This window comes from Rhinichthys klamathensis, unplaced genomic scaffold (assembly GCF_029890125.1).
Source record: "Rhinichthys klamathensis goyatoka isolate OS25496 unplaced genomic scaffold, OSU_Roscu_1.1 h1tg000059l_1, whole genome shotgun sequence".
In the NCBI taxonomy this organism is placed as follows: domain Eukaryota; kingdom Metazoa; phylum Chordata; class Actinopteri; order Cypriniformes; family Leuciscidae; genus Rhinichthys; species Rhinichthys klamathensis.
The window spans coordinates 6,467,240-6,490,379 of record NW_026606604.1 but is presented as its reverse complement, the minus strand read 5'-3'; the positions used below and the strand labels follow the sequence as shown (position 1 = coordinate 6,490,379).

Sequence of the window (23,140 nt, the reverse complement as noted above, 5' to 3'; positions counted from 1 at the left end):
GGGCATGAAACCAGGAAGTAACTATTATTTTGTTTAAAACCATGGCTACCATGGTCAACTTTTTGTTAGGAAAAGGTGTAAATACACCTTGATCCGAGAGACGAAAGGAATGTCATTGTCACGATGATGAAATAAACATCTCTAACGACTCTAATATACATTAACCGGCAATAAGACAAACACAGAAACCAGCATTCCAACCTGCCAGCCAAGCAAACAGACGCAAGGCCACCGGGTTCCCACAAAGGGCACGGACAGAGATGTGTTTGTGCATCGTGTGCGATTATACTAGTGTACATGTGTGCTAGTGCACACATGCCTGGCGCCACCTTATACAGTGCGCTTGAACTTAAGACAGAGCGCTGGCAAGTGCTGATGGATAAAGCCAGCGAAGCTAAGACTGCAGTAATTACTCCCATGGGGCTCCATCAGTTCAAAGCCAAAGAAACCTGCTGGATGCCTGCGCTCTAGTCAAGCAGATAAGCCTGGTTAGGTCTTTGAATACATCTGATGGGATCTTTTCCAGGAGTAAGAAAAGAAACACCACCTTCCTGTCTGTTGTAATAGGTTCTTTCACAAAATACTGTAGAATGAAATGTTTCCCCTGATAGATAATAAAGCCCACTGGAACCACAATATATCTGTCAGAATTTACAGGTAATATAATTAGCAATTCAGCAGTTCCATGCGGATGCAAACTGCATAAACCAACCTAGCCTGGCTAAACTGGGGCAAGGTGCATAAACATAGCACTATATTGAGACTTTTGGTGCGTCTGAAATTACGTACATTTGAATTTGAACTTACTTCGAAAAAAGTACGTTCTATGTATGATTATGGGTAGTTTGAATGAAAATTGGACGTACTACATCCGCCATGTTGTTACTGTCATGTGATCTACCAGCATTAGTTGTTTTGCTTCACTGTGATTCGTAAATCCTCTCTTGTGGCCTCATGGGATAGTAAAGTGTCCATCGAGTGTGCACTTCATTATCTCACGGGAAGTACTCATTCTGGGACTTTTCGCCCAGAAGGCGAAAAGTCTTTTCAGGTTCACATTCACAGCGATCTACTTTTTTCTGTAACTTGCAGTACATTAAAAAAAGGTTTCGACCAGTTCAAAAGAAAGAAAATTGTATGACTAAATCGTATGACTAGTCTACAACCAGCCACTGATGTTCAGCTAGTTTACCTGGTCAGGTCATATGGATTAACTGACTAAAACGTCTCCAAACCTGGTAAACTAGACCTGAGGGACCAGATAAGACCAGCAAACCACCTTAAACTGGTTTAAGCTGTTTTTTCTCCCACACCTGATGAGTCTGTGCTAATGCTGTGATTGATCGTCTCCTCTTCATCAGGACTCTTTGGTTCTTTCTCTAGTTTATCCTGTTTATCTCCATGTTTGCAGGACCCTGGCTCCTCCGGAGGTTTTTCGGGTGCTGTGTGGTTCTCGGCCTGGTCATCATTGTGGTTCTTGGCCTGGTCATTAGTGTTGTTCACCAGATTATCAAAAGCAGGTTTCTCTACTGCTGATTTTCCAGGAACTGTGTAAAAAAGATTACGTGTTCATAAAAAGCTGTGCAAACCACTTATAATAAGCTAAAAAAAACACTCACCTTGTTTTAGGGGCTCAGGTCGGTTCAACCAATAAGAAGGCTGGATTGGAAAGTAACAAGGCCGACCAATACCATACTGCCCTGATGATATACACAAGATTTGTCACTTATAATCCTCTGATAGGCTTTTTATTATCAAATAAACCTGAATATAGTTTACCTGGGAAGACATTATCAAGGTACCATGCGAGAATGGCATAAAGGACCGTATCTAATGCCATCATGATAATCGAGGTGAGAAAGGAGAACTCGTCCCCCTCCAGAAGGCTGGTCTGGATGTTAACCCACTGCAGGCCGAGACCCTGCTCCTCGTAACGGGACAGGTACTCCGTCCCAAAGCCGAACGCCACCTGGGACATCAGACTCTGACACACAATATGACAATCTTAGATTCAGAATATCGCATTTAAGTTGCTTTTGCGTTCTGAATTTGTTCCGTTCAGTAGTGAGTTTTATCATGCAACATACCGCCATGATTTTCATATCCTTGGTAATGCGGTCCTGCCAGGCGAAGCAAACTATATGAGGCAGGTACAGAGTGAAGTAAACGATTCCACTGCAGGCTGCCGCCAAGTTCGCCTTGTTGAAAAACACGCTCATGAGGAAGCACTGCATGATGGTTGCCGTGGTGAAAGTGAGCAGGAATAGGAAGAGAATGATGGGATTGCTATAGTTCAGCACTTTTCCTCCCTGTGAGAAAACAAAGATGAGCTTTTATATTCTTTACAACATACATTTGGTTGTACAATACCACTCAAAAGTTTTAGGGTCGGTAAGATTTTGTCATGGTTTGAAAGCTCTCTTACACTCACCAAGGCTGCATTTCTTTTCTTTTTTTTACCAACAATATAGTAAAAACAGTAATATTGTGGAATGTTATTACAATTTAAAATAAGAGATTTCATATATTTAAAGTGTAATTTATTCTTCATGGCAAAGCTGAATTTTCAGCATCATTACTCCAGTCTTCAGTGTCACATGATCCTAATATGCTGATTTGAGGCTCATGAAAAAATTCATATTATTATCAATTGAAAATAGTAAAAGTGTTGTGGTCCGTGATAGCTTTTTCCCCCAGGATTGTTTTGATGAATAGAAAGTTCAAAAGAAAAGTATTTATTTAAAGTAGTAATCTTTTGTAATACTACAAATGTTTTTACTATCACTTTTGATCAATTTATTGTTTCCTCGCTGAATAAAAATATTAATTTATTCATACATATATATACATATATATATACATACAGAAACACATATATATATACACTATAAACTAGTCTAAATACTATAGTACATATTCAAATGTCTCTTATGATGGTAGCCACAAGATGTCAGTATAGCAAAAAAATGAAATCTGAAAACAGAAAAACCTACCTTGTGAATTTTGCTCACACTTTAGTTGAAAGCAACCTAAAATAATATTTTACCGGGACAGCACCCTTTTTTGAAAGTCAGGGACAACAACCTTGGTTCTGACCAGATCTTTAACCACTATTCTACTGAAGAAAACAACACTGGTTTACTGGTCTTAGCTGGCCTTGTTTCCTGATATCAGGGGTGTTTTGGACACCATCTCTTACCATGATAATAAGAGTAAGCAGGGCTGTGCTGGACGCCATCATGAAGAATGTGTCGATGAACCATGTGCACCAGAGCACACGGTTAGTGACGCCCATGGCCTTCAGAGTCTCTTTCAACCTCATCTCCTTCTCCAGCACGATACTCTTCACCGTCATAGAGACAGAGTAGACCCAGGCCAATACCATGAAGATCGGAAAGCAGCGGTTCAGAGTCAGCATGAAGCTGTGTGACGTCAATGAGGAGAGGAAGATAGATTATTGATCAAAGGAGAAGACTGACGATATGCAACAATATTAAAATTCAGATACAAGTAAGCCGTTAATCATTTTCATGTTACGGATTATAATCGATAAATTGGATACTTAATTAAAATGTAACTATTTTGTCTAAATAAGTTTTTTTTTTTAACACGTGTACTGTACATAACTGCATATGTTTTTGCTGAGTATCATATTTATACACCAGGCTTTAATAGCTCATATTGTGTGATATAGGATATTATGCTCAAGGAGGAAACATTTTATTCAGAGGCCCAAAGTAAGCAATAATATTTTGCAGTGGAAGTAAGATGAAATTCTGATAGCTTGTAATGTAAATCATTGAGATCTTTATAACAGTATAGCAGACTACATAAAATGCATATAAATATCAGGCGTCACTATATCTTTCAACAATATGTCTTAGTAAGATGATATTTAAATGCTTAGTTTTATGATCAAAGCTCTGTAGTTTTTATTGTGGGGGACAAAACATATAATGCAATGCAATACAATAATGATTGAGAGATGTACAGATAAATGTTGTATCATATTTTTCTAAATAATTATGTATGGATAATCAAGTAAACCTTCGGTCCAGTAACTGTTCATATAACAATATAAATATATTTTAAAAATATCAGTAAAGATTTCACAGCAAAAATACACGTATAGCACGACCTGAAGGGGAACATTTTTATGATACAATAGGCTTTATGGATTAATGTGTTTAAAGCGAGTGTTACATGACGCAAAGGTAATCTAAATGTGAAAATGAGCATGCACAATTAAATATCCAATAAACAAAATAAAATATGATCAATTACATCTCTAATATTAGCAGATAGAAATAGGTCTAGAAATAGCATGAATAAATGTTAAAAATACTGTGTGATACTCACAGGTCATCCACATAGCAGGGATAGGGCATCTGTTGCAGGTAGACTCCTAACGGCCATTCCTTCCCTGTGTGGCTCTTTATTATTCCATGTTCTATCATGTCCTGCAAGTATGCAAATCCTCCCCATATATAACGCAGATCGTCCATTGGATCAGCCCTTGGCCCTGGATCCCAGTATCTGATCCCAGAGGATATATATTGGAATAAATGCAGAGAAAAACAAGATTTGTACCCTTAAAGGTACAGTATTTGAATGTTTTTTTCAGCGAGTGTACAGACAGACCTGTCTTTGATCTTATTGGTGCGCTCTACGACATCAATGTCCATACGGATTTTGAATTTGACATGAGGGGGCATCTTGGTGGTCCAGGAGTACATGTCAACAAATACCAGCCCTGCCCAGAACTTGCTCTCCCCTAGAAGGTCCAGCGCTCGATGGGTCAGCTGGTCCTCATCAGAAATGCCAGAGAACTTGTCCAGGACAAGACACTGTAAATAGATGGGGAGTATCTAAGTATATCATTTCACCTTATTTCTACTTTATCGTATCATAGGTATACATATGCTGAAACGTGTAATATATATATAGTACCGGTCAAAAGTTTAAAAACATGACTATTTTTAATGTTTTTAAAAGAAGTCTCTTATGCTCATCAAGCTTGCATTTATTTGATCATATATATATATATATATATATATATATATATATATATATATATATATATACCCTGCTAACTGTTTACTGTACACCTGAAATACTATTTACTATTTTCTATATAGAAAATATAAAGTAGTATATATATATATATATATATATACACACTACTTACTATTTTCTATATATAAAATAGTAAATATTGGGTGCCGTAACAGAAAATATGAATAAAATATATTAAAAATAAATGATATAAATAATGTAACATTTCAAATTTTAATGTCAAATTAAAGACATTTTTAAATGAATGTGATGCCATTGAATGCCGGACTGTCAAACTGAATCAGATCAAGTCGTTCCACTGTATTCAGAATTCAGCACAATATTAGTATCCAAAAAGACTCATTCAATGAGTCTTCAGTTTAATTGAATTGTTGCTGATTTGTTTTCAGCTTGGCATAAGATGGTGGGAGTCTATTAGAGATCTTGGAGACATTGTTCTCCATGTGGCCGGTATGCACTGCAGTAAACTGGCCTGCGTTTTCTCTTTGTGTAGGTCGAGAAGACTGACAGCTGTATCGAATCGGACTCATTCGTTGGGTTTGTCTGTCACTCCTCGAAATGTTGCTAGCTAAGACAGACAAAAACTAAAAGACACATGGTTTAGATAGCAGAGGTCTTGCTCTCACTGGCACAGGCTGCCTTAAGCTCACCCTGATTTGTATTGAAGGCATTCAGCATTGAACTCTACCATTAAAGAGCTCTTCCACACTGGCAAACTCTCAGTGAGAAATCAAACGGTTTTCTTTGTTCTGCTTGACATCAGAGGCAGAGCCGGCTGAGAGTGACCACTTGGTTTTCACCCTCCTGCTTCTGAGCTGATCTGGGTCTCTTTATCTACACTGAAATTATAAATGACGAGTGAACTTAGAAATTTAACAGTGTTATAAAAAAGATATTTTGAATTTCAAAGGCTGTGTTTAAAAAAAGGAATATGACCACACTGCAGACTGCACTGTATATGTTGTATACTGCACAGCATACTATTTATTCCATTCAAAATTTGGAATGTCTTTACTTTTTTTCAGTAAAGACACTTTAAACTGATAAAGACTTTTTTTGTATACATTTTTACAAAAGATCTTTATTTTAAATAAATGCTGTTCAAGCAACTAAATTAAAATGTATAAAAAAAAATTGATATACAGTATATACTTTATATTCAAAATAGAATGGAGTATGCAACATTTCAAAAACCTTTTTGCATTTTAGATCCAGTTTTGTTTAAATAAATAAAAAGTAGTTAATCATACTGTAAATGGAAGGTCAGTGCATTGTGGGACACAGAACTCAACTCCACTCAGCAGTACAGCACACTTTGCATTTCATTGTTCACCATACGAGTAGCATGATTAGTATGATTAGTATTCTTGTTGCTAGTATTTGATACCTCTCCGTATCTGTTTATGAGGCGAATAACTTGGTCAGTCAGGTTAAAGATGTTCCGCCAGTCAAAGTTAGGCATGTCCTGGGCTCGTTCCTCCTCAGGACCGTTGTACAGGAAGTTGAGGATGTGTTGGCCAGTAAACGGAGTATCCTGGAGGCCTTTGTTGATATAATCCATCACTGTGGGGTTTCTAATGGATTCCTGAGAGATAAGGCACAATATTATGGAACTGAAACCTTGCATGAAATATGGTTGCCATGATTTTGCCAAGTAAGACATCCTGGAACGATATTCCTAGAGGTGATAGGTGAATAAGATTGGTTTAGAAGCCCCAAACCCAATTGTTGTAAGCCTAAACTTAACATTAACTCTAAACCTATATCTCTTAAATCTGATTGGTTTATTGGAACGCAACAAAGACGTTAATCCAGGAAAACGTTCTAATTGGTGAAATCACGTTCACAATTGAAATACTGTGCTAAAAATGAAAGGATCTCTAATGTATTGGTGTAAGAATGTCTAAGAATGTTCTCAAAGAATGTTTAAGAAACAGAGCTCACTCGAAGCATGTTCATCTGTATTCCGTCCTGAAAGAAGCTCCACACCTGTGGGCCCACCTCCTCCCAGGCCCGACCCATGTTCATAAGTCTTTCTAACTCCTCAAAGGTAGTGTTTGCCTGGGTAAACACACACAAACACACAAACTAACAAAGGTTAGATGCATTCAATAAAAGTAAGTAAGCACAAATTAAATAATCAGTTTGTTTAGCATACAATGGCACCGTCACAAAGACAGAACAATACTCAGGTGGTGGCAACTGGTCGTCTGCTTAGCGTTTGACCACAGAATGACTGAATTCCCACCAGGAGCAGTTTACACAGTCCCACTGAAAGCCCTACTGCATAAACAGAGAAACTGAAGCTTTCTAAAGCTGATCTGATGGGACCAAAGCCATGGCCCATTGCCCAGGGCAAGCATGTCCCCACCTAAGCCTGTCCTGCACCGGAGCTCTCTCCAGGGGCAAAACCTTACCTCCCTCCCTCACTCAAATTCTTTGTTTTTTGCTTCCACTTTTTCAGTTTGAGAGGCACCAAGGAAAGATTTACAAAGAGCTGCACTATATGGTTTTGAGATCCATCTTTCACAATTGAGACAACTGAAGCACTCATTTACAACTATTACAAAAGGTAAAAACATTCAATGGTGCTCAAGGAGGCAACACAATGCTTTTGGAGCCAGGGGTGTAAACTTTTTAACAAGACGATGTGTATTTCTTTCTTATTTTGATTTTATTTCATTTTTCATTTAATATTGCCCTTAAGAAGCTACATAATATTCAAATGTGGTAACTTTTTATTTTGATAGTTCACTTTAGATATTCTACTATAAGTAAACTACATGTCATATTAGTCATTAGAGTATTAGTAGACTTTTTGGTTAATATCTAGTAACCCTATTTGGTCCCACTTTATATTAAGTGGCTTTAAGTACTATGTACTTATTGTGTTCATGTTGTATTGTAAAACACTTTTGCTGCTATTGAGATGTGATACGGGTAAGGTTAGGGACAGGTGTGTGTGGTATAGGTATAAGGGTGGGTTAAGGTGTAAGGGAAGGGTCAACTGTGAAATTACATATGTCATAACATAAAATAATTACAGCTGTAATTACATGCTGGTATTTTTAAAATACAAGTACAACGTAAAAACATGTATGTACACAATAAGTCCATTGTATCAAATTATTAATTTCAATGTAAGTACAGTACATAGTACTTAAAGCCACTTAATATAAAGTGGGACCCACTATTTTGATGGTCCCACAACCGACATTCAACTGACTATAAGTAACTTTGCAAGTGCATGTCAACTTATTCTACTAACCCAAACCCTAACCTAACAGTCAATTAATACTCTAATAAGAGTTAGTTGACATGTAGTTGCAAATTAATGAGAGTTAGTTGACATGTTGCAAAGTTACTTATGGTCAGTAGAATGTCTAAAGTGGACTATCAAAATAAAGTGTAACCTTACATGTTTCCCAGAAGACAGTTACTCTGTTCAAACAAAAAAGTTGGACAGGTAGTCGTTTTTATGCATTTGCCAGTCTATTAGACTTTCAGATCCCAGATGTATAAACACAACTACCTATTTGAAGCAACTTACATGTACTTTAAGGTATATTTTATCAGTTGCTAATGCCATTCTTGACTTTTTGAGGTACAGGAAGGCTAAGGGTATGCTATACGTGGAAAGAGGGGAAACTCATTTAAAAAAGCGCCCAGACGAAAACACACGTAGCCTCTATGGGAAGCCGTCAGTCGTGCGTCATTTCCCCTTCTGGCTAACCCGCTGACATGTCTACAGCAATGATGTGATTTATCTGACAGGCCCGGAGCAAGATTACCTGTATTATTAATACACTCATCTACTGTTGTTCCAGGTGTGTGTACAGTCAAAGAAGAGCTGTTTCTCTTACATTTTTAATGATCTGTCTGACAGCAGGGGAATCAGGAGCATACAGAATTTTGCCCATCAGGAAAGGCTTGACTGAACTCCACACAATCCTTGTGACCGGATTGGACTCCATATCCTTCATGAGGTCGTTACAGAACGGAGCTGCAAGAGATATGGAGTTATGAGAAACACGAGAACATTCTCTTCTCCTCTTTTCCTCTTCATCAGTCTAAACTAAAGTCTGTGTAAAGTACTCACTGGCCGTGTGATCGTAGTTGTACTTCCCCTCTCCCCTTGTGCTGTTGATGCCCAAAAAGGCTTTGTAGTTGTTATCCTCGTACCAGTTGAAGGAGGTGACCCTGGAGAAGGCCCCTTCAGTGTAGCCACAGAACAAGCTGGAGGTGGCGGCCATGAGTTGGCTGAAAGATGGGGTCTCATGGGACTGAAGCAATAGAGAGACCACTTGTAGGAGGTCTTTAGAGCTAGTTCTGTCAAACAGCTGTTGAAAAAGGGGTATAGGAGGGTTTTTTTCAAAATCAAAATGAATGTTCACTTTTTAATTTAGCTAAAAAAAACAAAAAAACAATCAATGTTTTTAGAATACAGTGGTTCCAAAAAGGTATTCAGACAGTTAAGTCACATTTAATGCATGAATTTCATTGCGTTACTTATAATATCAAATATCAAACCAAAATGTTTTATATTCTATATTTCTGTTTTAAAGCACAAGCTCACTTTTCACGCAAAACATTTCATAAAAACGTTTGGCACAAAATTGGACAGTTACAAATTATGCAAAAAAGTATTTGGATACTTTCTGGTTGTCTAACTTAGAACATGGAGAGCATTTCATTTCAGTTGGTTAAAAGTCATGTCAAATTTTTGTATTTAATGCAATATAATTCATATTCCATATGTGTGCCCTTACTGTCGTTAATATTGGACTACTTCCAATAAATAATTAATTGTACTAAAATATTTCTGATGTGGTTTGTGCCGAAATCACCGTAATCTGCACATCTTTCAACAAAGTAAGGAGTACGAATTTCATATCTGTCATGGAGTCAGAAGGCAAACCAAATCTTTTGGCACCAAACTAAAATCCCTCTGGGTGGGAAAGTCCATTATCCTCTAAACTCAAACACATCAAAGCCTACAGACACAGGACAGATAATCTGAGCCTCTGGGGTCCACGGTACTACGGCAGGTGAAGAGAGAGAAAAAACAGCGTCTAGAGGATGTCAGATAACAGCAGTGCATTGATTCCTACAAACTCCTTCAAACAAAAGCCAGCAAGTTCTGTAAAACACATTTGTTTCCTCACAAGTTAATAAAAAGGGATATTTTTGGAAAACAGGAGACAGTTAATTCCTGGATTTTTTTCATTATGTTGTTCTTGGTACATCTGGCCCAGTGGTATGGAGAACATGATGAAAAAGGAATTCGGAAAATGAGTAATTGGTGTCAGGGTCCCTCTTAGGCGAGCGACAGAACAAAAAAAGACCAGCCCCACCGACAGGAAGTCCCTGACTTGTAGAGCTCAGGGGCACACTGACACACTTTAACCAGCAGGCATTGACGTATAACATCCGTGCTGCGTTTCCCCCATTTCAGCAGGGTATAAAATGCCCTCAACTGTCAACTAACCACATGTGAACCTCAACCTTATTTACAATGAATCTGACCGAGCAGTGGCTGAAATTAGCTTTCTGCACACACACACCAATGATATCTCCATATCCGTATCCTTGCGTAAAAAGTCAAGCAGAGGAAATCGTGATTTCCTGATCGCTAAAAATACAGTTGAACTTTTGTAGGGCCCTGAGGCCCATACGCACCGCTCTCAGCTTCTCAGACACGGCAGGCAGAAGTCGGGCCCAGAAGTGCAGGTCGAGTCCATTGGAGTAGTTATCGAGAACTAGAGGAAGCTGGGAATGAGAGAAGAGAAGGAAATGAGACCATCAAGTTAGATGGCATAGACGAATAGATGTACAGTGCATTCAATACATTAACAGTCCATGGGCCAGATTTACTAAACAGGGCAAATTAGCATGGGAACGCAATACCAAAAAAGCGTCAATGAGAGTGGAAAGTTATGTGCTTGATCTACTGATGACGTGCAAATTAAAGAACACAGACGCAGCCGGATCATTTCCATGATGACCAACGCAATCTACCAAGAGCAGCGCAAATTAGAGTCTGGTTTAAGACATGCTTTTTTAGGGCGGTAAATAATGGAGCAAATACCAGTAAACTGACTAGTGAAAACCTTAGTAAATCACCTAAATCACAAACTCCTACAAATGCATATGCAATAAGGCCAGCCACAAAAATAACCCTGTCCACGCCTTGTCAGTGCTAATTTTTCACTGCGTGTCGTTAGTAAATACAGAAAAACTGTAAAAATCTGGCCCTAATGTCATTGCAAACAAGTTTTCATGAGTTTTTTGTCAATTGGAAATTTTTGGGAAAGACGATTTTTTGTCAATGTTTTGTCAGCCGACAGACTCGACACCTGATGTGAAATGTGACCACAAAATGTGACACAAAAAGTACGTGAATACAAGCAATAATACATAAATAGTAATAAGTTAAAAAAAATTCTGTCAGTTATTTTAGAATCATTGATATACTATTATAGTTTTTGTTAATATTTTTTTTTAGATTTTATTTTTTATTGTATACATTTTCAAGTAATTTTGTTGTATTTTTGTCATTTTTATTTTTAATGTCTGTGTCTATATAGTTATCATCAAGTTTTAGTTTTTAGTTTAGTTTGTTCTAATTATTTAGTTCTTCAACTTAAATTAAACGAAAAAGAGAAATGCTGCCTTGGCAACTAGCTGAAATGAATTATATTTTCAGTTCATTTTCATTTTAAGTAATGAAAATGTTTTTATGGATTCAGTTTTAGTAATAAATTAATAATTATAACAATGGTTTCAGTTACATTTATGTCACAAATATATGTATAAAATGAAATTAACATTTTAAAACAGTGTCCAAATCATTTTAGCTGAAGTAGCAAAGCAGGGTTTGGGAAATGCGTGTATAGCTCACATCCTGTCTTCCGAGATGTAACACTTCCAGAAACAATCTTTCTTCAACAGTATACAAGCTACTTTACAATGGACCAAGAGGGACCAAGTTCAGGAAATGCCATGTATGTGTGTCACAGGAGCAACCTCAAATATGAGACATCCTTCCTATCAGCCTCTCAATATCTCTAATGCTAAAAGTGACTTATAACATAACACATTGCATATGACTGAGAATTAGAGCCATTATACTTGCAGTGTTCAAGTGTAACGCTAACAACACATGAGTGGCTTTGGATAAAAGTGTCTAGCAAATGAATAAATATTAATGTGTTTATGCATCTGTTCAGAGGGGGAAGCTTGGATGAAGTAGTCTTTAGTACCGTCTATCAGTATTATTATTTAAAGCTCTCATAGGGTTTAGTCCAGCAGAGGTGTCTTGACTGTAATCTACTTAGTGAAATAGACCAAGACAGTTCCCTTCACTAACACTGATCGGGTGACTCAGGCTAATGCCCCTCTGTCCTCTCCCCACGCTCATTTAGAAACCATAAACTACCAAGAACAACCAGGAAGGGTGTGTGGGGATACTAACTCTACAAAAATGTAAGAGCTATCATCAAACAGGAAGTACAAAAACATGCACTTTCTGTTGCTATAATCAATCATTAATCTTCCTTTGTTCAGTTTCACTTACAAATTATTGAATTTGGAATAAAGAAATTATAATGAAATGCTATCATCAATATTCTTTTTTTTTCAGTTTCACTTACAAATGAATGAACTTGAAATAATGAAATGATAATAAAAATGATATTTAAAAGGGTGGGAAAATACAAAAATACTTTAAAAAAAGTTTTTGAACATGGGTTCCCAGTCTTTTATAAATAAGCTTAAGTTAAACATGTTATTCTTATTATAAATGTAGCCCTAAATGATCCCCATCAGGCTTCTTATTTATTTTAACCAGGCCAAAATGTCCTTGGTCAACCATCTTTCTCAGCCTTTTTTTCTGGTGATCAACATTCTAGACCATCATAAACCAGCCAAGACCTACATGAAAATTCATGCAGGCTTAGGTGCTTTTCACACACAACATGTTTTTGCATTTCACTATGCTGCTTTTCCATTCTTTTTCTATATAAGCATCCACTAGACAAACATGTTTGCGATCTCATGTCGCGTCTTTAGCAGCGTCGCGTGCATGACATGGAAATCTAAAAATGCAATGCTCAAATTAATTTAAATTTACACATTTTTTAACACAAAACTGCATTCGTAAATGGCTCATTAAAAGGATACTGTATTGCACCCAAAGATTCTGTCATCATTCAAAACCTCTTCTGTTGAACACAAAAGAAGATATTTTGAAGAACGTTGATAACCAAACAGTTTGGGTTCCCATTGATTTTTATTGTAATTTTTGTCCATAAAGTCAATGGGAACCGAAAATGTTTTTTTTTTTTTTTACTGTCAGGAACGTTAAAAACATTCCTTAAAATATCTTCTTTTGTATTCCACAGAAGGAAAAAAGTCACACAGGTTTGGAATGACAAGGGTAAGCAAATGATGATAGACTTTAAATTTTGGGGTGGACTATCGCTTTAAGCTGGTCTTTTTGGTGTAGGATATACTACATTCTGAACCATAATTCTTTGTTGCTTCCACCCAAAACATGAGCTGATTTGACTTCCCTCATAGTTGGCATAGCTATCTGTGTCAGCACTTCCTCTACACCCAAACCCATTTCCAAAATTTAAAGATGATATTAGTGATTTTATTGAGTGTATGAGTAGACTGACCAAGCGGAAAAGTTTGAAGAAGTCGAGGTTAGCATAGAATTTGTCCTCAATGATCTGAAGACGCTGTGGCGTGAGAACGCACATGGCATTGCGCACAGTATACAGGCCCCAACGGCTCGGGAAAATAAGGAAACGCTCAAGAAGAGTCTGACTGCAGGCGATGTCCTTCAGATGGAGATCAGGAACTCCGTATGCAAACTGAGAGAGACAGAAAAACAGAATGAAAAGATTAGGAGTTGAGGGCAGTTAATGCTGTGTTAGTCTGAGCCGGACTTAAACATTCAGCAGTAGTAAAACGTTTCTGGAAATAGATAAAAATAGATAGTTAGAGTGATTATGTATCAGTCGGTGATTGACATAGAACATATCAAAACCGCAACATAACAAATCAGTTTTGTTGCTGCAATGTTTTAGTAGTGTTGTTTAAGCACATGGATTAAGACACTAGCACCCATAACACTGAAAAAGAGAAATGAATGCTAATTTTTTTAGCATCAACTATTTTTTTTTTAAGTTAGGTTGATATATTTACTAGTTAAAATTGCTATGCTAACATTCTCTGCACCCACTATAAAGACATATTAGCATTAGCGTTAAATGTAACCAGAATACATACCATTTCTATGAAAAAAATACTGGTTTATTCATAATTTTAATACATTTTTAATGAATGCTTTGAGTACACACAAATCACTCATATAGGCCAACGGTATGTTATCTAGCTAATGCTATCTAAATTAGCACAATTCACAGTATTGATCAATGTATGACAGAAACAAAATGGTAAACTTTTGAAAGACATAAAAATCCATGAGCAACAAAAGATGAGCAACCATGTGTTTTACCATTAGGTTTGAAAATGAAAATGTGCAAATTTTCCTCTCATAGTGTACAACATGCACAGGTTAAAAGTCAAAACATCATACACACATGCAGATAGTCAGCCAAACTCAACCTGTACTCAACCTTCATCAAACATCTATTATTAAGATTAGAAACACCACCAGGTTCCCCATGGAATAGCATTTCAACTCAAGGAAGGGGCACAAAAGAGGATGGCAACAAAATTGGAGGAAATCATTAACATCCAAGACATCCTGGAACAGCTTTAACCATCAGCTTAAATCACAAGAAACACTTCTGAGGTGTTGCTGCCTGCTACCATTAGACAATACAGCATCTGCTATTTATATAGTATGACATATATAATCGTAAAACATGTATGTTTACATAATCCTTATGCTTTTAAATGATCTGCATGTGTGTAAAATATAGATATCACATATTTGATATACTGTATGTGACATATTGTAAATAATTTGAATACAAATAAAATTATACCGTTCAAAGGTTTGGGAAATGGAGGTTTTGTTTAGAAATTAATGTTTTCATTTACATTAGGATGCATTAAATTGATCAAAAGTACAGTAAATACATTTACTTTATTATAGTGCTACAAAATATTTATTTAAAAAAAATGCTGTCGATGCACTTTCTATTCATCAAAGAATCCTTAAAAAAAGTGTCACAGTTTCCACAAAAATATTAAGCAGCGCAACCATCTCCTCCATACTTGTTTCCCTTCTTACTTTGAATTTGTTTTATGTCTGCAACTTTTTTCATGAAACATGCAGGGGAAAAAACTATGGTGACTTGTACAGTATCCACAGTATGTACAAGCAGCTAACAACAATATTCAGACATTATAAACAACTTCGCTGCATCCGAAATCGAATACTTCCCTACTGTATAGTATGCAAAAAACAGTACGCCAAAAGAGTAGTATGTCTGAATACATATATTCAAAAAAAAGTAGGCGAATTATACCCGAATGACTTCGGCCGAGATTCTGAAGTGTGCATTTGATGGACACTTTACAATCCCGTGGGGCTGTGGGAGAGGATTTATGAAGGGAAGTGAAACAACGCAACTGACGCTGGTAGGTCACATGACAGAAACAAAATGGCGGATGTAGTACGTCCAAATTTCATTCATAATACCCATTTTCATACTGTATATTTTTTTAACGTTGACGAAGTAAATTCACATTCAAATGTAGTACCTACTCAGACAGTACACGATTTCGTACGCAGTGCTTGTTTGTCTTTGCCTCAACAATGGGCTACACACTTGGATGAAACATAGATGCAAGCTATGGCTCAGAACCAGTGCGCAAGAAAACCCAACTGGAAAACCTCCAGCTTCATGCATCCTCTCTAACCAGCTTCCTCTCTCTTTCTCTATTTCATTGGTAGCTAAAGACTTATCCAACCAGGACATTCCATCTTCTTCTGTACGCCCCTGCTGGCTGACTGGCAGCACCTCTGAGAAAGCCTTCAAAATGCCTAGCATTCCTCTCCGTTACATTTCCATATGAAAGTGACTCGGACCCTGATGTTCTTGTGTTCATGCAATCACTTCCTCTAGACCTGCTCTTCTCTTTGTCCACATCGCTGCCCTCGAGATCAAAGGAGACAGGGTCTCGTGCAAATCATCATCGGTGCTTTGTTCTCACTGGAAAATAAACCCACAAAGAATCTCGGGGCAGGGTAACATGGGGGCGAGGTTCAGCCAGAGCCGTTCTGCCTTAGGTTGGGGGTCTGATTACTCACAGGGCCCTGGGATGACAAATATATACATCACAAAAGGTCTGTACAGAGAGCTGAGAAACCCAAACATGCAGTCTGATGCTGAACAAACGGGCGCTTGAGAAGCGGCCAAGATTCTCTCAGTCTCAAACAGAGACATTCAAGTCCACCAACAAAGCAGCAGAGAAAGCAGATGAATTTTTGTCTCTGCGGCGAAATCAATCTGCGTATCATTCGCGATTAAATTAGACAATCACAAAAAAAGGACGGTTCGGGTTAGTGACCTCTCTGAGTTTTGGAGGCTTCAAGTTGAACCCGTAGCTGTAATGTAAATAGATGCAAAGATATTCTGGCAGTTACAGATTAAAATGACTATTTTCATATTGTAGGCAGTAAACGGATGATTTTTATCATCTTAATAAATTATTACTGTTTTGTGTAAATAATTTAAAAACAAAACTCTAAAAACTAAAATAAACTGTTACTGTTATTACTAAAATATACTGCTACAAGTGTATTTAGGCATCACAACATTATAATGTACAGCATGAAAAATTTTGCTAAAAGATTACATTTAACATTGTTATTAAACTATAAGTGTCTTTAAGATTAACTTTGAGGGAGCGTTAGATGACAGCAATGGTCACCAAAATAAAATAAAAATAGGTGAAATGAGCATCCACTTAATAAAAACATCTCTAATATCACCCATAACTAATATGATATTAATATATCGTCCATTTCTAGAGCCAATTTCAATTATAATGGCCTAACCTTAACTTTTTTACTCATTTTACATGCAAAGAGGCTAAGCAATCTTATTACATACTCCTCTGGATATTTATAAGTCTTAAAGGTACAGTAGCAAAAATAGTTTAATTCTAAGGGAAATAAATCACATGTCTTGTTTCCAGAAAAAAATTCTAAAATCACAAAATGTATTTACTTGGTGGGTAACATAGCAAAGATTAAGACTTTTTTTTTAAGATTGTGTCTTTAATATAAGTGTAAACAAGTAAAAAACAAAATTAATATTTTATTGTTTCTTCTCAAGTAAACTTATCTTCTTTTATTTAAAAAAAAAAAAAAAGTACCTGAAAAAAAAAAAAACGAATTAAAAACGAATTAAAGCGCATACTGTATTTTGCAGTGTGGTGGGAAATGGACACATAAAAAGTAAATGACAAATTATTCAAATTATTCCAATATTTATATTGGATATTTCTGGATCATATCATTTAAGCAGTCCAACAGAGTTTACCTGTTCAGGTCGGATCTGTGAATGAACCAGCTGATGCACCACAGATTCTGTTAGAGGAACATCTCTGAGCAGGTATGAAGTGAGAGTTTCGTCATCCTTCAAAATGTCCTCCACTTTCACGCCTCGACCTGCACACGAAGTGAACAAAATGTGTGAGAACAGGATTCCAGAGTGAAGAATTTCAATAGGATGAAAGGAATGTAGCACTTCAACACTTAAGAGATGCTCAGCTGGAAGGATTTCAGCAGCATGACTATCATTCTAATGAGATGAACAGATAGAAAACAGCTCTGGTATGCCAGGCATCCATGAGCTGCTGAAATACGGCCAATATATCGCTCTGTTTATGCTTATTTTTGAAAGAAAGTGTAAAGAGAATGTGATAGAGGAGAGAGATTCCGGCGTGAATCAGTGCCAGGAACCTAGAGGAGCCAGAGAGAGACCATTTCACAGGACACAAAAAACAAGTCATGGGTCTTTTTTGTCAAGGGCCACGATGCTATTAGCACTTTGAACGCGAACTGCTGCACGAAGGATTAAGCTTAAGACAGGTTCTTCTGCCAGGAACCAAAAGATCATTCATTCCTGCCCTCACCATAATTCACTGGACAATTATTCAGTCAATCACCAGAGAACAATCAATCACATTCCACTGAAGGCCATAGACATTTGTTTTTCTAGCGAGGACAGGCCAATTAGAGCTTTCAGCGAAGGAATGCCAGACTCAAACCCAGACAACTTCTATTTGTGTGTCTCGTCATGAGGTAAACAAATGGAAGTGCTTTCTCTAAAAATAATAGTATGGAAGGCGCATAAGCTTCTTAGCATTCCCCATGAAAGGACCTCTTCAAGGCAGATTGAGCATGTGATGTAATCTGAGAGAGTGGTGTAAACAGTGAAGGAATGGCTGGGAAGCCGAGGTGACGTGAGGTTTGCTGACCTGCGATCAGTTCAGGATTGGTTCGGAGAGTGTCCATGAAGTTGCTCATGGCCATGAGTTCTCGCCATAGCCGTCCCAACTGCAGGAACTCTGTATCTTCAAACAGCAGCTCCTGCGCGTCCATCCAAAACCGAGCCAGTCTGAACAGAGAGGGGTGCATGTGTATTAGAGCAATGGAGGACTAGATCATCTGCATCATTTGCACATGAAACAAATCAACTCACATTGAGTTGTTGTAGTTGGACACCAGGCCTGGAGACTCTCCACGGGTTGAGTGCTGGAAACAGGGGTTGTTGGCGTTGCAGAAGATCCCTTGGATCCATGGAAGGATGCCAGTGGAGGGCATGGCTTTGTTTGGAAAATGACCTGAGATGGAGCAAACTGGTCATTAATGCCAACAAATGAACATATGCATCACAAACATCAGTGAGAACGGTTGCTTTTTGAATGTGAAAAGTTTCAAGTTTTTTTTTTTTTTTATGAAAATAAAATGTTTCAAAATGTATTTAGTTATAAACTATTAAAATCATCTTCAACCATCCATACATTCATGTTGGCGGTAAAGAGGGTTCGCTCTTCTTAGCCAAACCAGTCCAATGAATAGCACCACAGGCCACATAATCTCCATAAAGAGCCGTGGCTGGGGTTAAAACACAGGAAAATTCATTAGGAAGGCTCAAGAAGAAAATAATGCAGACAAAGAACATCTATCCTACAGTAAATATAAAAAATTTTGAGCTGTATATATTAGTCAGATGAAGTTGTTCAGGTCCTAGTTCAAATCTTAACCCATATTGATGGCATAACATGACTGGAATTTCCTTTTGCTGAGTTAAATGTAGTAATTTCCAGCTGCGTATAGTGAAGGAACAAGCTGATCACCTTCTGCCTCTTTCGGATAGTCCAGTTTTTCCAGAGGAGCAGCCGCACTTGGCTGTTGGTTCCCATGACTGCAGCTCTTCACCCCAACAGGGGTCACGTACAGGTGACCTACCTGAACAAAACAACGAAAGAAAAGACACATTTTATCTCCATCAGACATGTCAAGATGTTTATAAGTCTGATTATTGCAACAAATAGGTCTAATAATCCAGTCTAAGAATCCATATATGACTTCATGCGTTTAGTTCCAAAGGAGTTTTACAGAAAATAGTGGCTTGCAATCCACCAGTGAGCAACCCAAAGGCAGCAGGGGAAGATGAGCAAGAAACCAAAGCAACCAAACTGTTTCTGTCTTCAAGTTCAACCCCTCAGAAAAGTACAAAATAAATACTGTCTAAATCATAAGACCAGTCATGAGACATAATGAGACATAATGAGACAAGAAATGATTTGTGTGGGCTGTAAATACAGTTCAGCATATTAGAGACAAACACAGTGCTCTTACGTAACAGGCCTGCATGCTCCTTTATGCAACACTCAATAACCATTCATCCGGAAATGGCTAAAGGACACATGCAAAACATAATTAAACAGAAAGAACTCACCTCAGGAGAAGAAGGCTCTTTTACGCTTACATCTGCTGAAGCTCATGGCCGTCTTCACTCGACTGACTGTAGGCTTGCTGCAGACGTTAAGCAGGTTTGTAATCTGATTGATTTAAGCTCCTTTCACCAGTGTGAGAGCCGGTGCTCTGAGCCCAAGCTATGCTGCGTTGGACCTGTGACCTTACTAACAGTAATGGTGATGAATAGGAACTCTTATAAATTCATTTTCATTTACTAATAGTAAATGCATATACTGCCCAGCCCCAGTTTTTTTTTTTTTTTTTACTCCTAAGCATTTGCCTATTTAAATCCAAACAGTGACTTTTTTGGGGGGCTGGGCAGTCTAGTGGAGACCAGGGCTAGTTGTCACACATTTACGCCAGTGAATATATCCAGTATTTCTGTATAAACACATACCTTAAAGTCTGGCTACAAAAAAAAATCTATTGGACATTTTCATCGTCACTGCACAGGAAAAAAGTTCAGTAAACAAACATCGATCTTACGTGACAACATGCCCCAATGGTGCACACAATGGCGGAAACTTCCCTCCTGCAAATAAATGCAGATGCCGTTCACAAAACGTTTCAATGTTGCCTCAGTTTAGTATTAGCATTTTAAAAACTTAGTTACTGAACATAATCAAAATTAGTTAACAATTTTTATTATGCCTAACATAGCTATTTATATAGCTACTAATCCAAGATGCACCACCATCATATTAAATGAGGTTAAAACAACCAATAATAAGTGATGATGATTTTTAAACAATTTCTTATGTTACAATAGTCATTGTCATCCACCATAACCTTTCTTTCTTCTTAAATTATCATATATAATTATGATTACATTTATGGCTGGGGCTTCAAAAACATATTTCTATGCACACATAATGAGGATAACACATTCTGAGAGGTACATCAGAACAATTTCAAGTAAAAACATGAACTCAAATATGACATCAGCTGTGGTTTTAATAAGTTACAAGTGTGTATTCTCACATGTACCTGTTTTTACACTTGAGGGAAGGTAAGACATCTTGAAAATGCTGTTAAAGGAATCAGTTTATCCAGTATAATCAGATACATGGGTGCCATTTACAAAAGCCACTGATTGAGTGTTAAACTGATAAATGTAGTTTAGACCAGCTAATTTGTGTTGGACAACCAGTCAGTGGACTCTCATAAATGAAGGCACTTGCTTTGGCTTGACTTGCTTGTTTTGGGTATACTGACATTTAAGTTGTTGTTGATATGACCATTAAACATAATAAGAAAAAGGAAACTTTGGGCAAACTGTTACAATTTGTTATGTACACTTAATAGAATGTGGGCCAAATTGCATTTCTAAAAGCTCTCTATGAATAGACTTATAAACAATAATTAATATCAGCATTTTTTGTTTAAAAAAAAGAAACAAGACAAAAAAGAAAATACCTTTGCACACTTAAAAAAAAAAAAAAAAAGTGTACATCTCTCAGACAGGTCAGATTACATCCGTCTGTTGTTCTTGAAAAACAAAATTAACACTGCATGTAGTTCAACAATTCAGTAGCGTGAAATGTGTGGTTCCAAAGTCTAATAAGTGCATTTTATGATTATAATAAAGTGACGATACTCAACTGTAACAGCTTGGTCATTTTGGTTTTGGTGTAAAACATAAAAATACAGCAATATACAGAATATATATATATATATTTATATTTTTTTTTAACAAAAAAATCCATATACAGTGTAAATGAAATTGCACGGTGACAGTGACGTTCTGGTGTTATAATGCAAAAACGGGTTGTTTTGACTTTGTGCATAAGTGATGCGATAAAGTTAAAAAACATTAAGTGCATACTGTGTAAATTCTTGTCCAAGTGGTTTGTTTGATTATTACAAACAGCAGATGCACAATATATTAATATATAGATATATACCATGTCCTTGCATCTCTTCACAGTTAAGGAAAACCTTTCCACATACACAAAATGGGGCCGTTGCTAAAATTCACAGGTCCGAGACAAAATCGTAAAGACAATGACCTCGTCCCGGGATGACATTCCCGGTTGTCCCTTAACCAACAGTTCTGGAGTCATATGTGTCCAGATCTCAAACAAAATGTGCCTCCCTGTGTTCGAGATCCTGCATACGGTGTGATCTGAGTCTCTGGTACACGGGTTTGGTCTCGTTTTGTCCGAGTTCCTCCGGGCTGGAGCCGGGAGACTGAGGAAGCAAAAGTGGGCTTGTATTGTGGGCATCCAGCACTGGTGATGGTTCTGGATCCAAATCTGTCTCAGGTTCATCAACCGAGACTTCCACCCCAAACCCTTCCTCCTCATCGTCATCGTCATCCTCCTCTTCTTCCTCGGTGCTGTTTGCGGTTGCTCTACTAGACTTAAGCTCGACCTCTGTTAATGTTTTGGTTTTGCTACCTGGAGGTTTGTAGAACGTTCCAGGAGGAGGTTGCAGAGTTCTAGGAGGCCTGAAGGCTGTGGGAACGGGGCAGTACTCGCTAACGTTTCCTTCCCTACGTAAAGTCCGTCCAGGCCTCACAGCAATGGTGTAGGGTCTGTTAGCAAGAGCAGTGCTGACGGTTTTGGTTTGTTCTGAAAAAGACGATGACGTGAGAGAAGAAGTGTGAACGTTGGCATCATTGGTCCCGGAATCAGAAGGATAGGTGGTTGTAATCACAAAGGTCTTTGGAGTGATGTCGTGATGCTTATACTGCTTGTCCCATGTCCGCCGTAGGGTCTGCGTATCGATATAAGATTTCCTGTAATGGTTTCCCGCTCTGGACTTGGGCTTCTCCTCTTCGGACACCTCCTCGATGACGGGATCACGACCGTGGTTGTCACCCTGCTCTACGGAGTTCTTCACGTTACACTCGTCCACCTTGGCGAGGTTGAGGAGCCGCTCGGCTGGCATGCTGATCGGTCGAGAGGCCAGCTTGGGTCTCGGTGGCCGAAGCTGAACTCTGGAGACGTGGTTGCGGCGGCTGAGGCCGGGCGAGTTCCTCATTTCAGGAACGCTTGATGAAAGGGGCCTGTTGATGTCCACTGTATCGCCAACTGCATGCAAAGACGAACAGAGAGAGAAGTAGAAGCTTTCGTCGTATGACAA

The 23,140-nt window shown here is 37.8% G+C and overlaps 2 protein-coding genes across 4 annotated transcripts in view; both read right to left on the bottom strand.

Moving 5' to 3' along the window:
• The window catches only part of abca4a (ATP-binding cassette, sub-family A (ABC1), member 4a), a 33,725-nt gene extending 13,536 nt beyond the window's left edge, over positions 1 to 20,189 (bottom strand). Inside the window, exons 1-19 of the mRNA XM_056249184.1 lie at positions 20,034 to 20,189; positions 19,429 to 19,540; positions 19,093 to 19,186; positions 18,771 to 18,912; positions 18,547 to 18,686; positions 17,607 to 17,734; positions 13,758 to 13,955; positions 10,756 to 10,845; positions 9,176 to 9,416; positions 8,940 to 9,079; positions 7,021 to 7,137; positions 6,464 to 6,661; positions 4,642 to 4,847; positions 4,360 to 4,536; positions 3,200 to 3,422; positions 2,088 to 2,309; positions 1,780 to 1,984; positions 1,620 to 1,700; positions 1,314 to 1,547 (exon numbers count right to left, since the gene is read on the bottom strand). Coding sequence (XP_056105159.1) covers positions 1,314 to 1,547; positions 1,620 to 1,700; positions 1,780 to 1,984; positions 2,088 to 2,309; positions 3,200 to 3,422; positions 4,360 to 4,536; positions 4,642 to 4,847; positions 6,464 to 6,661; positions 7,021 to 7,137; positions 8,940 to 9,079; positions 9,176 to 9,416; positions 10,756 to 10,845; positions 13,758 to 13,955; positions 17,607 to 17,734; positions 18,547 to 18,686; positions 18,771 to 18,912; positions 19,093 to 19,186; positions 19,429 to 19,494 — 2,902 coding nt within the window. The 5' untranslated portion in view covers positions 19,495 to 19,540; positions 20,034 to 20,189. The remainder of the gene's footprint in view (positions 1 to 1,313; positions 1,548 to 1,619; positions 1,701 to 1,779; positions 1,985 to 2,087; positions 2,310 to 3,199; positions 3,423 to 4,359; positions 4,537 to 4,641; positions 4,848 to 6,463; positions 6,662 to 7,020; positions 7,138 to 8,939; positions 9,080 to 9,175; positions 9,417 to 10,755; positions 10,846 to 13,757; positions 13,956 to 17,606; positions 17,735 to 18,546; positions 18,687 to 18,770; positions 18,913 to 19,092; positions 19,187 to 19,428; positions 19,541 to 20,033) is intronic.
• Positions 20,190 to 20,989: 800 nt separating this feature from the next.
• Positions 20,990 to 23,140, bottom strand: part of arhgap29a (Rho GTPase activating protein 29a) — a 43,534-nt gene continuing 41,383 nt past the window's right edge. For all 3 annotated transcript variants that reach the window (XM_056249181.1, XM_056249182.1, XM_056249183.1), the window contains one exon: positions 20,990 to 23,088. In XM_056249181.1, coding sequence (XP_056105156.1) covers positions 22,130 to 23,088 — 959 coding nt within the window. In that variant the 3' untranslated portion in view covers positions 20,990 to 22,129. The remainder of the gene's footprint in view (positions 23,089 to 23,140) is intronic.